At 41.9% G+C, this 13,261-nt stretch overlaps 1 protein-coding gene across 3 annotated transcripts in view; it reads right to left on the bottom strand.

Annotated features, from left to right (window-relative positions):
- The window catches only part of rapgef5a (Rap guanine nucleotide exchange factor (GEF) 5a), a 41,475-nt gene that overhangs the window by 3,710 nt on the left and 24,504 nt on the right, over nt 1-13,261 (bottom strand). For all 3 annotated transcript variants that reach the window (XM_056440919.1, XM_056441084.1, XM_056441003.1), the window contains 16 exons: nt 11,752-11,897; nt 10,692-10,792; nt 7,384-7,462; nt 7,120-7,261; nt 5,216-5,307; nt 5,043-5,073; nt 4,342-4,420; nt 3,920-4,069; nt 3,612-3,709; nt 2,527-2,649; nt 1,928-2,106; nt 1,739-1,829; nt 1,614-1,664; nt 1,396-1,483; nt 1,249-1,313; nt 331-385 (listed from right to left, as the gene is read on the bottom strand). In XM_056440919.1, the coding sequence (XP_056296894.1) occupies nt 331-385; nt 1,249-1,313; nt 1,396-1,483; nt 1,614-1,664; nt 1,739-1,829; nt 1,928-2,106; nt 2,527-2,649; nt 3,612-3,709; nt 3,920-4,069; nt 4,342-4,420; nt 5,043-5,073; nt 5,216-5,307; nt 7,120-7,261; nt 7,384-7,462; nt 10,692-10,792; nt 11,752-11,897 (1,570 nt within the window). The remainder of the gene's footprint in view (nt 1-330; nt 386-1,248; nt 1,314-1,395; nt 1,484-1,613; nt 1,665-1,738; nt 1,830-1,927; nt 2,107-2,526; nt 2,650-3,611; nt 3,710-3,919; nt 4,070-4,341; nt 4,421-5,042; nt 5,074-5,215; nt 5,308-7,119; nt 7,262-7,383; nt 7,463-10,691; nt 10,793-11,751; nt 11,898-13,261) is intronic.

Genomic DNA, 13,261 nt, shown 5'->3' with positions numbered 1-13,261 from the left:
AAAAGAGTTTTCACTGCAGGGGAAAACACACAATCACACACATTTGGTACAAACAGACTGTTTTGTGGCCAGATAAAGAGCATAAAAGAAAAGTCTGGAAATGGTTGCTTAGAAACTGTAAAAGAAGACTGAGTGGTACAGGTGCAGTACACAAACTCAGCGCTAGATGGCGTCAGATTCCTCACAACGAATGAACCGAGCATCAATACTTCATTCAGAATGAAGAGTTTTTCACAAGAGGAAGGAGCTCAACAACAACAGGCTCAGCCGTTCTTATAATGTGTGATGTTCGGATTATTTCACCAGCAGAGTTCAAGGGGGAAGACTCACCCGGCGGGTCGCTTTGGCAGTGGCGAATCATTCTCACTGTGTTTGCGATCATATGCTGTTGGTTCAAGAGAGGACAAGTTGCATCAGTGCAATAACACACTGTCACAATCAAATGTATACTGCACCATAGCACTTAATTGAGGATTATTTTCGTTATTGATTAATCTCCTGAATATTTTCTTGATTTTGCACTAATGTGAAATATGCTTTTTATCTTGTTTTCGATGACTTTCTCCTCCGACCACCTAGGAGTGATTTGAGTTGTCTAGCGACTGGCGACATAATACACATACCAGGGCTTCCCTGGCATTTTGAAAGCACACTCCATTGGGAAAAATGTGTGTTCAACTTGTGGCTGTCCAACGGAGACTTTTCTTCCTGACGCATCAGCAACAGATTATGGCCTTTTGTTTTATCAATAAAATAAAAAAAGTAAAAATGTCTACTTCTTTTACGTGAAATTCTGCTCTGATTAATCACTGTGAAGCAAACATGTGATGAGAGCAGCTGTGGCTCAGTAGGTAGAGATGGTCGTCCCCTAATCGCTGGGTTTTCAGTTAGATCCCTAGTCCACATATCAAAGTACCCTTGGGCAAGACACGGAACTGCAAATTACTCCTGTGGGTTAAGCCATCATCTTTGCATCTTAGCATGCTGCCATCTTTGTGTGAGAATGGGTGAAGGCAAACTGCAACAGAGAGCTATACATGACTGCATCTACTATTTAGTGATCAATAAGTCATCTGTTGATGCAACTTGTCTTGTTATGAATGTAGTTACTAGATCACAACTTATACAATCGCTTCACTCATCTAATTTCAATGATCTTTTACATATCATTTACATGTCATTTTAATATGTGGCCTTGTCTGTGTGACACTCAAACACTGAAAGACTTCCAAAAACTACTCAACTTACCAGCTTCTCAAAGTTGACCAGGTTGTCGTGGAAGGTCTTATTTCCCTCATGGATGAATGTGATATCTAGGAGCAGAGAACAAATGTTTCATCATTGGATCATTCAACAAAAGCAATTAAGTGTGTGTGGAGTTGTTAGAGATGATACCTTTCAGCAGAAGAGGCATGAAAGGGATCTTGGGAGGCTTCATCTTCTTGAAGGCTTCCCTATAGGCTTTGTGGTTCAGAGATGGATCCTAAAGAAAGATGAGAGGAAGATGAAGAAAGAGTCAAAAGAAAGATTCAAATGAGAGATTATCAAGTCAAAGAAAGAGGAACATATTTCTAGTTTTGCATCTATTTTCATCTCTGTTGAGTAAGTCTCACCGTGATGAGCTCCAACTCTGAGAAAATCTTCTTGAACTTCCCCGGACATTTCTGAAAGAAGGGCTTTGGTCAGAATCCAGTTCAAAGCCTTCGTATACACACACTGAACGCAGCCAAGCACTTACCTCCCAGGTTTGGTTGAGTCGGCTTACAGATGCTGTGTTCAAACCCATGATGATGGCAAATGCAGTGTTCAAATTTCTTTGGGCTTTACAACTACACACACACAAATTTTAAAAAGCAAATACATCACAGGGCATTGACATCTTAATGTGTTTGATACATTTCTGTAGGGAGTATCTGTGTGATCTTACTGAGCTGCGATCTTGATGAACTTCTTAAGCAGCTGCACTCTCTTGTTGAGTGACACACACATGAGCACCTCGGACATGACCCACTGCTGGACCTCGTTACAGCGCTGCAGCAGCACCGAGAGCGCCGCCGTGTGGCCGGTACCGGGAACACGGCTGAAGGTGTAGTAAGCCAGCTCTTGCTGCATGTGGAGGGAGGGGAGGGTGTGAGTGAAAGACATCAAGCTTTTTAGAGGAATGGCCAAAAATATCTGTTCCCATTTTCAGAGCCCATCTTGATATTGCTCGTTTTGTCCAACCAACAGTTAAGAACTCCCCAAACAATACATTTACAATCATAAAAAACGAAGAAAAGAAGCATTTAAGAATGGGAATATACTGTCTAGATTTCCTAAATACACTGTAACATCCACATAATGGTGTAAGATGCAGCCTGGAACTCTTCATCTGTGCTACGCTTCAGCATTTTCACGTCTTGTAGAGCATTTGCATCTTTAATGCTTATGTTACAGAAATCTCTGCCATAAATATGAATGAACTATAAATGATGTGTACACATCACATGCATATATTTGTGTGTGTGTGTGTGTGTGTGTGTGTACCTCGTGGATGGATTTGAAGAGGCTCCAGTCCAGGTGTGTGAGAGCAGCTGCCACGTCCCAGGTGTTAATACCTAGGAGTCTCACCGGCCTCTTGCTTAGCTCAGCACTGTCCGTTAGAGGAGGCTGCACACACAAAGGAAAGTTAAGCTAGCACATAGAAAGACACAAAAATACAGTCTGTACGCACACACAGGAGCTGTCTATTTACAGTTATAGTGCTATCTTTAAATAAGTAATAGCAACAACATGTCCACTTCATTATAACCTCCAGGTCAATGAGCCTGTGGGGGAAAGAAACAATATAGCATGAAGCCATTAGGACAAATGCCTCCTGCCTCTATAGAAGCGGAACTGAAAGCTGAGAGGGGAGCAGTGATCCCTCCAGCACAATTCTTCTCTTCAGCTCTGGTCACAGGTCACAGTGTTAAATAAACGTTGGCATGTGTAAGCCTGACATTAGACCATTAACTCAGCACACAATAAGATAAACACAACTATATATTGCCTACCAGCTGACGAGTGGGACAGTAAATAGGTCAAATGTAGAGTATCTACTGGTTCGTTAATTACAGGCTTCTAAACATACCTATCCCAAAAATATACCTATTCCAAAATCCCTTGAACTGCAGTTCCTAAAATGCCCAATATTGCAAAACTATTTAAAAATACACAGCTGAAGCTCCACTGTGAAAAACATGGCATAACAAAATAACACTTTGCCCTGATACAGCACTTTCCAATCCTGCTGTCATGGTTGGGCAACAACAAAATAATTATGGCTCATACCTTTTCTCTTCTTTTGAGTCAGAGTTAATAACAATCACCTGGCTTAAGTCTTACCGGCTTGCTTATAATGCATGATTCATCGTAACACTGTGAAATATGTCAGTTAGGGATTTAGAATATTAATTTTCATGCCTGATTTAGTCAGAAGAAGACAATATTAGAGGCAGAAAATGCATAAATAATCACATATGTGAGAGGTCGTGGTTGTCTTTAAAACTGCAATTTGCATCTTTAGCCTGTATGAGCGCTTATGAAAAATGTAGATTAAGTGTGACAGAAAGACAAAAGCACGAACATACCAGCATCTCAGTGAGATCCCTGCGACAGGCCACAAGCTTTCCCTGAGGGGTCAGAGACTCTGAATACACACAGTCACTGGGATGTAACACCCTCCGCTCTGCAGAGACATAGGAGAGAGAGAGAATATGAGAACAATTTAGAGCCAAGAGGGTTGCACAGGGACTCCCTACACGGGTCCTTGCACCCATGCTGCACTTTTGCAGTTTCCAAGGGGTACGTGGAAGGATTGTGGAGGAGCTACGAATAGAAACTTGACTAAACCGACCAAAACATTTTCATGCATTTCTTTGTGTGTTTGTGTGTGTACCTCCAGTGTGCGACACCACAGCAAGCACCATGTCTTCTTCTGCTCTGTCCATCTTCAGACTCAAAATTCTTAGCAGCTCGTGGGCCTCCAGTGAGGGATGTGTGTGGACACTCAGGTAGGAGTCAGTGCTCACATGCACGCAACAAATGACTGAAAGATATATAGAAATGGTTGTAGGTCAGTGAATGTACTGTGTGTATGCACAACTTTAAATGGCTCAAACGAAACACTGAAATACTGTCAAGTCATAATGAAGCAGATCCAGAGACAAAACTCAAGTATTTACAGAGAGAGAGAAATGCTGTATTTAAGCAATTTGCATGTGTACAGTGAATTTAAAACTCAGTGTGATATTATGCATATTAATGGTCAATAACGGGCAGTGTGTTTTTTTGTTGTGTACGAGTGTGTTTGTTACTCACCCTCTCGAGTATCAGTCGGTGGACTTCTGAGTTGCAAACTGTTTTCCTTCAAACTCAACTGCTGATGCATTTGTTTACTCTGAAGAAGAAACATGTAGATGTATTTGTACTTTATTGAGCGACGCACTGATAACATCTGTATCAACACCCATACCCAGTTAGGCTTCTACAGGCTGAGCTAGGGCAGCAATAACCCAGGACCAAGTCGTATCCAAACTTCTCCAGTCAAACAATACCTGCAATTGATCCTTTTTGATCTCGGAAAAAAATACTATTTGTTTGGTTTTATTCAAAGCCAATGACCGCAAGTCATGCCTGAATCACTCATTTAAATGCTGGTATTGGTACCATAGACATTATCAGGAACTAGTTACTTGACTGGTTTGGAAAAAATTACTCTAACCCAACAATTATATTTGTAGTTATACAATTAAAAATGTTTTAAGTTAAAGATGTAAGGTTATGTAGGTTAAGGTTCCCCCTGAAGGGTTGCTTGGGAGTTTTTCCTGATCCGATGTGAGGTCCTGGGACAGGGATGTCTATATGTACAGATTGTAAAGCACTCTGAGGCAAATTTGTAATTTGTAAGAATGGGCTTTACAAAATAAACTGAAACTGAACAACATTCAATTGCAGGTGGCAGAGTCAAGCTGCAAGGATGTGTTCCCTCAAATCCCCCTCTCTCTCTTTCTCTCGCTTACCTTTTGGCTTGGAGGACAGTCATCGACAGTGCTACAAGACAGAAATAAGCAAGTGAGGAGGGATGCAGGTAGGCATGGAAACACACAGACACACACACACACAGAGAGAGAGTAACAGGCAGTCATATTCAATACAGAGAACAAAATCCTTGTGCAGAGACAAACACACTTACTGTCTGCGACGCAGAAGTTTCTGGAACTCCTGGAGGTCTTTCTCCAGTGTGGGGAACTCATACAGATCTTCTAAAACACACCTGTACAAAGTCTAGCAGAGAGCGGGAGAGGAAAACAAACAAGTTGACACTTTATTCTGGTTTTATAGTTGAATATGTTAGTTTGGTTCATCCAGCTGCAAAGTGGCAGCAGGAAATCGCATCAAAACTCCTTCGTCTTTGGGTGTTCTCCAAAGGTTCGTTCTCTAACCATCATTGTAGACTGGCTTACACCACAACTTTAGGACAGCACATACATTTGATAATATAATAATTATTATGGCTAAAAAAAGGCAAGTCAATTATTTTAAGAGTTAGTTGACCCAAATCCCTTTTCAATGCTTTGAGAATGGTAAAGTAAGTCCCTTTCATCTTAATTAAGTCAAAATTAAAATATGCACTGATAACGGAAATGAGTAAGAAAATGTGTTTGTTTGTAATTAAGGTGAAGCAACCTTCCAACTGTACCAGTCCTAATGACAAGTATGCCAAAATAATTAATTTCATATAACGTCAACGACATCACATAAACAATGTCGTCAAGGACACGAAGGACAAAGAGATCAAGTATGAAATACAACAAAATGGCAGTAACATCACAGTCCGTGCAGCTCATTTCCTGAGTACCATCAAGTGTACATGATGCTGCGTAGGTCGGTTACATCAGACACATTCTCTACCTTGCACTTCAATGGGTGACGAAGTACACTCATATCTTTGTGTGCAGGGCAGAGAATAAGTAAGTAGCATGAAAAGCTCAGGAGGCAGCAACAGTGAAAACTTGCAAGGATCCACACACAGACACACACACACACACACACACCTGCTTATCGTCGTCATTGACCCACCGTAGCCTCCCATCCCAATTCCCCTCTCATTCCTGTTACTAGGCAACTGTCACCTGGGTTACGCACTCCATATATGATTATTATACCCATGCCAACCTTGCACTTTGGTTTCCAAGGCAACCCGGCACAGAGCCACCGCCAGGTTACAGAGGGACAAGTGATTGGTGAGTGTGTGCGCTTGTTGTGGTTGAGCATGCGGACGATTACACGCATGATGGTATTGTGTGTGTGTGTGTGTGTGTGTGAGTTTCTCTTCGAATGTCACGGTTGTCACGGTGATTCAAATCCAATTCAGCCAAAGATGTGAAAATAGAGCAGGAACACAGTTGATACAAGCAGCAATTGTATTTGTATTTCTACATTACAATATTTTATTTTCTCCTTCTTTGCAGTTACATTTCCTCCCTCTACTATTCTCCTCCTATTGGTCGTGAGAAAGGTCAAAATAAAATCTGTGTGTTTTCAATGCTTATGATATCCTGTGAAGATACTGTATTACGTACAGTTAATGATAAAATAATGAACTTTTTAATTAATGACTTATTATTAGATATGTGCATAACTCTGGTTTGTTATCGTATATTCTACTTTGTCATGAGTAATAGCCCTTATTCCTCATATGATGCACTATTAAGGTGCTTTTATTCAGTTTTTGTCTTATTAGTTTGCTTTGTCAGAAGGATGAAATAAAAAATGTCAACTCTGTTCTCCTGTGGGAGAAAGCTGAACACATTTCAGTTTAACAGGAGATGCAGCAAACAAAAGGATCACACACAAAAACACATGCACACTTTTCAGCTCTCTTTCTCTCGCCACAAAACGCTTGATGTCCTGTCGGCAGAAAGACAACCCCATATATGAACCAGACGGAGAGACAAATGAAGATGAATGAGACCGTTTATGTTCTTGAGTGTGAAAGGCCACCAGAGGATCAAACTCATTATATTGTTTGAAAACAAGAGACAGAGTGAAAAGAAAAAAACCCGGATGTGGTGATGAAGGCGAGTAGGGCCGTACCTTCATGAAGCTCCTGACGTGCTCCTCTTCCTTCAGGCAGTCCTTGTAGAGCCTGCTCCAGTGGGCGACCAGCTGCAGTACTTTACGCTTCCTGAAGAGGGCGTCTTTGCCCTCCTCCTGGCCCCTGCGAGCACTGCTATAGGTGAGAGTGGTCAAGGAGACAACAAGAACAGTGTGGAGGAGTCTGAAAGGATTAGTGTGTGTGTGTGTGTGTGTGTGTGTGTGTGTGTGTGATCATGCAAGGTTATTTTTCAGAAAGGATATTGTCCGAGCAGAGCCTGACAGAGGTCATTGGTGGACATGAACACCAGGTACGTCAACAGGAAGTCATCCAGCAGTGTTTCTGAAACAAAGAAAACATACCATCAGTCACTTCCAAAGCCTTTCAGAATTAAAATGTGAAAACACAAACACAAGTATGTTTCAGTTTCTTCATTTGTCCCTTTCTTCACCTCTGATTCCTTCTACATGACAGTGTGGAGACTAATCAGTGTGTCCTCTATGTGTCAGCTCCATTACAAATATACTTTACAGAACTTTAAGAATGATCCTTCCCATTTTCAAGTAAAGTATCTTTAGAGTAGTGGCAATGAATAATTCATAAACAATGGATTAAACTGAAGTAAAAAGCTAAAGCTATGAACGAACTACACCGCAGTCACATGACTTCAGGAAACCAGCTTTAAACTCAGATTAGTGTTGGCCGTGAGGCCGTGAACGCCTTTTTTAGGACACTTTAAAGATTCAAAATTCACGAGTGGGGTACTTACTGATGTATTGTATATGGAGAACAACATTCAAATATCTTGCTTGTGTTAACTGCAGACCTTATTTCAAGCATTTAACCAAAAACACATTTTTTTTAAAACTCATTGAAATTGAGATGAGGAAAGCGAAAGTGCAAAAATGGTTTTAAGACTTCTTGCAGCACACTATTTGTGGCATTTTAAGTATTCTGACAGGTTATTTGACTGTAAAAGGTATACTTTACAGCTCATCAAATTTAAGACATGTATTTTAATATGTATTATTGATCTGGTGATGTTATTGGTATGCTGTATATATATATAAATAAAAACTTCTTTGGACTTAATGACATTACTAATATTTATCAGATCCAAATAAGAACATTAAAAGGAAGGTGAGTTTTTTTTATAGTTTACGTTTTTATAAATTGCTATTAGCCCGATAAGATGCTTTCCTTTCCAAAAATATTTCTTTTATTGTTGACTACTTTGTCAAAAATTTATAATAAAAAAGGATTTTAGGAAGAAGCAGAGCAATCATTTATTTATATTGGCTGATATTCACAAAAACTACAGAAATTCATCAGTGAGAAAGCAAATGTGCAAGATGGCAAGTGTGTGTGTGTGTGTGTGTGTGTGTGTGTGTGTGTGAGCTTGTGTGTGTGTGTCTGTGTGTGTGTGTGTGTGTGTGAGTGAGAGAGACTCAGCAGGTGTTCAATAGGTAAGAACCAAATATAAACAGACCTCATGGCAGATGGGTAATGAGGTGTCAAATTCTCTGGGCAAATGTGTGACCCAAATATGTCTCTGCTGGGCAGAGAGCAAAGAAATCAATTATAGAAGCCTGAGCGACGGCTGCGGCATTAATATTTGATCCTCTTCTTTTAAGAAATAAAAATAAAACTTTTCTCAAGACATTTTTAGGCAGGCCTGACTGAGCTTTTCACTTTTGACTCTACTTTCTGTAGAGCTCCTTGTTGACCGGCTATCAGTCTTTTATTATGACTTTCACTCTCGGCGGTTACATTTTCTCCCCCTACTACTCCCCTCCTGCGCTTTCTCAGCTCTCTGTGATGATAAATATCCATTTTTATCTTCAACATATGCCGTCTGCGTTTGCCCGCTGGCACTCACAAAGTCAAACCAATGCACTCGTAGACACAGCAGTACACACAGACATACACAGCACCCTGATGAATAACTCATTCCGCTCTGACCATGGGGTCTTTACCTCGTATGAGAGAGAAAGGAAAAAGAGAGAAAATGCGTGTGTGCTGAACTTATTGCAGTTATCTGCTGCTGTGTGTTTTGTTGTGTGTGTGTTTTTTCTGTGTGCTTGGAAAAGAGGGTTGGGGTAACCGCATCCTCCCTCTCTCTGTGGAAGCATGTTCGCACCTGTTCAACATGCTGCACAGCTAAGCCCACTAAAACGGCACTCTGATGCTCAGCACCACCCCAGAGGGCCTGCACACACACACACACACACACACACACACACACATGCGTATTCAGTGCAAATATACCAATAAATAGACACACACATAGAGACACAAAGGCAGCCAAACATGCACATGCACTCTTAATCTACATCCCTGCATCTGCCTCTTTAGGAAGAAAAAAAAGTGCCTCTTTTCTCTTTTGGGTGAATAAATAAGAGGCGGTTTTCCACCACAAAGGCCATCTCAGTTCTCTCTCTCTCTCTCCCTCTTTCTTCCTTTGCTTCCTGCAATTCAGTGAGATGGCTCCCTGTGGACTGCTGGGAACTGGTGGTGCTGAGGAGTTGACACATAAAGACGCCTTGTGTTAAAATGGCGAGAGCAGTTTTTTATCAAATACAGGTTGGGACCCAGATGTGTGATAAAAGTGTTACTATACTGGACATGGCTCCACGGGGATAGTGAATTGTATTTATTTGAATCCAGTAGACAAATAGGTCGAGATTCATTGACTAATACAATACATCAGCTTGTATTTTATTTTTTTCAACTGAGCAGGATTGATAACATTGTGTTTTGTGACATCACGATGACCTTGACCTTTACCTACCGAAATCTAATCAAGTCATCCTGGAGTCCACGAGGGTGTTGAACGAACCAACAAACAACCCCAAAACATACTACCTTTGTCCACGGCTGTCACAGGCAGATTTTGATTCGAGAAAATCAATGTTAACAGGGTTATGTCTTTTGCACAGCTTTCTAATATTTTACGACTACTTTTAATGTGGCCTTTGTGCTAACTTGCAGCTATGAAATAAATGAAAAAACGTTTCCAGATAAGTGCTGCACTGCCAAATAACCCAGCAGCTTTTAGGTAGACTGTCTCTTGAGACTTGAAAATGAGATATGACAGTTAAAAGCCCACTGAAATTGTTTGCAGCAGAAATGCCTCGAGCCCCTCAAGGGAATCGTTTCACAAACTCATGAGAGCATTAACCTCCTGAATGTTGCTCATATTTACAGAATTGAAGGCAACAACTTGGCTGAATGAATGCACACACACTCACACACACACACACACACACACAGAGAGAGAAACAGCACGCTTAAGGGAAAGAGCATACCTCCAAAAGTCAAGCCTGGGCTGTGTTGAAACCTGTTGTGTGCCAATGAAACTCAAAATTCCTTGGAATGAGTAGGTGGGGAATTCCTTTATTTTAAACAAACCGTTCGACAAACATAACGGCTTCGATATTTATATGACAGATAAACTATTGTTTTACCATTATATGTGTTTTTATGGAGGCAGACACACATTGTTTGTACAGATGCTCTCAAACACACGTGTTTACCAAACATGTGTGTTCACAGTGTTAGAGAAACTTACCGCTCTCCCTGCTCTCTGGCGCCCCTCTTTGGTCGTCCAACCGCAGGTCACTCAGCAGATGCTCCAGGATCTTCAGCGGTGTCCCCGACACCACCACATACCTGTAAGACGAAGAGTTGCAACAATCTTCCTCACGAGAGCACCAGGAACGACCACTTCCATCCCTCCATCCTCCCTCCCTCTCTTCCTCCTTAATCTCCTCCGCATCGTCGTCATCGATGTAGCGAAAGTGGGGAACATCAAATGTAGAGATTTCTGAACTGCTAGCATCTTCATTTTCATTGCTGTCCACGTCATCACCATCATCGTCCTCCTCATCTTCATCATGTATGTCCTCCTCTGCCTCTGCGAGCGTAGCTAGCTCAGTAGTCATCTTCATATCTAAACACTTCCAGATGATCCGCCCTCATCTGAGCTTTGCATACCCAGCAGGGGGCTCTCCTGTGGGGTACACCGCCTTGCAGTGTGCCCCTGTCAGCTGAGAGCTACGGAGATTAAAATCCTGCCTCGGCTTGTCGCACTCGGAGGGAACTGATTGCGACGAAGGATGCTGAGCACTGTATACACGCAGACATACACACACCCACTTAACCTGCCTGTCACTGACACTCCCTGCATTGTGCCTTAGGTCTTGGCGCACACTGACCTAAAACACACAGACACCGCACAGAGAAATTTACTTTGGGAAAAAATATTTTGTACAGACACGTACACACACAAACGATCCTAAATGCACACAGTGATTTGTGGAAGGAAGTAAACCAGTCATGGTGTCATCTCTGTTTCCCTTTCAGCTGAAAACAAAAAAGCCATTCTCTTCTCCCTGCTCTGTGCCAAAAGCTAAAGCATATATTATCTATCTAAACCCACCCACACACACACACACACACACAGTGTTGACAGCACTACTGATATTTTGCATGTACGTGCGAGAGTGTGTGTTTACAACTTGAGATCCCAAAGTATGAAAACTAACAACAAGAGGGAGGAGAACTATGATTATGTTTTTGTTGCAACTGTTGGTTTACAGGGCTCTCATTATGGAGGAGGATGTTCTGACCTCTTATCGCAATCCTCCTCTCTGGATCCGCCCCCTGACGACGTGGGTGAAGGCCGGTCTGACGGCGACGTCACTGATGATGTCACTCTCCGCAACACCAGCACATCCCGCCCTCTCTCCTTCAGACAAACCCTGCCCACCGCCTCCTGAGGGATAAAGAGAGAGAGCGACAGACGGACATGTAACAAAGTGAAAGAAGGACACAACTGTTGAAGGTGATTTAAAGGAGTGAAGACATTGGATGTTTTTGTCAGCGGTAGATACTTTCAGCGAGAGAATACCAGTGTGTCCAGCAGAGGCGACATACTACAGGCCTATGTATAGGTATTTGGTTTCCGTGTATATGACGCCTGAGATGCCAAAGATATAATTGTGGAAATATACTATAACAATAAAACTTAAATAATGTCAAAAAACTTGTATTGAAAACAATTTCAATACATAGCATATACTATCTTTATCACAATTATTTTATTTTCGGCAAGTTTAAGAGATCATAATAGAACTTTTCCTTTTTTGTATAATGCCTTTGTGAAATATATTTGATCTTATGATTTTGACTTCATCTGGCCCTATAATACCCAGTATCAAACAGGCTCTTGTGTCCAGAACCTTTCATTTAAGATAGAAAAGTTTCTCCTACACGTACACACATGCAGCACACACCCAATAACTGTCCAGTCCACACATGTGGGCACAGAGTCTGTTGCTAACATCACAGGGAAGTATTGCATGTCCTGCCTGCAGAAGCAACGCTATTGTGCAATAAATAACAACGGGTCCATCGAGGGATGTAGGCTGACACTTGAAATGATGACCTGCTCCAAAAATGAACTGCAACTTGATCTGCGACTCAGGCACGAACCCGCACGCACGCACACACACACACACACACACACACACCTGCACTGGCAGTAGAACTAAGCTAAAGATGGACAAAGGAGCACAAAGAGAAACAGCCTGAGGAGAGGAGAGAAAAAGGAGAGGAAATAGGGAGATCAAAGGCAGAAGACAGGAGCAGGAGGAGAGTTAAAAAGGCGACGTCTCTCCTCCAGCCGCTCGCTGCTGTCTTTGTCCCAGCCGAAGGGATCGAGCTACGATCACAACTGACACAGAGAACTTTCTGTGCATGGCTGTCTGTCTGTGGCACTGGGTCTTCCTTTAATAAACACACTAGATACATTACGTAACACTTGACGCGGTTGTGTTTAGTCGTGCGACAACCTCTTAATGCCACAATTAGATTACACTGCTGAAGCTTGAGAAAAGTCCCAGGGTTCATAGACAGTGCCAACACTACAGTAATCATTAAATGTGATTTTAGACATCATGGAGGCCTAACACTGAGTGATACGAATGCAGTCACTGATACCTCTGTAACACACACAAGATTCAATAGACAGGCCGACACAAACAAGCAAACACACACACGCACACACACTCAGTAACTCTGTGATCGTCTGATGAAAGGAGTTGTCTGATCACAGCAGGTGAGGTTTTACTTGAGTCA

This window comes from Pseudoliparis swirei, chromosome 1, assembly GCF_029220125.1.
Source record: "Pseudoliparis swirei isolate HS2019 ecotype Mariana Trench chromosome 1, NWPU_hadal_v1, whole genome shotgun sequence".
NCBI lineage: Eukaryota > Metazoa > Chordata > Actinopteri > Perciformes > Liparidae > Pseudoliparis > Pseudoliparis swirei.
Note: the sequence above shows the minus strand (reverse complement) of the source record. Positions and strands in the feature narration are given on the sequence as shown.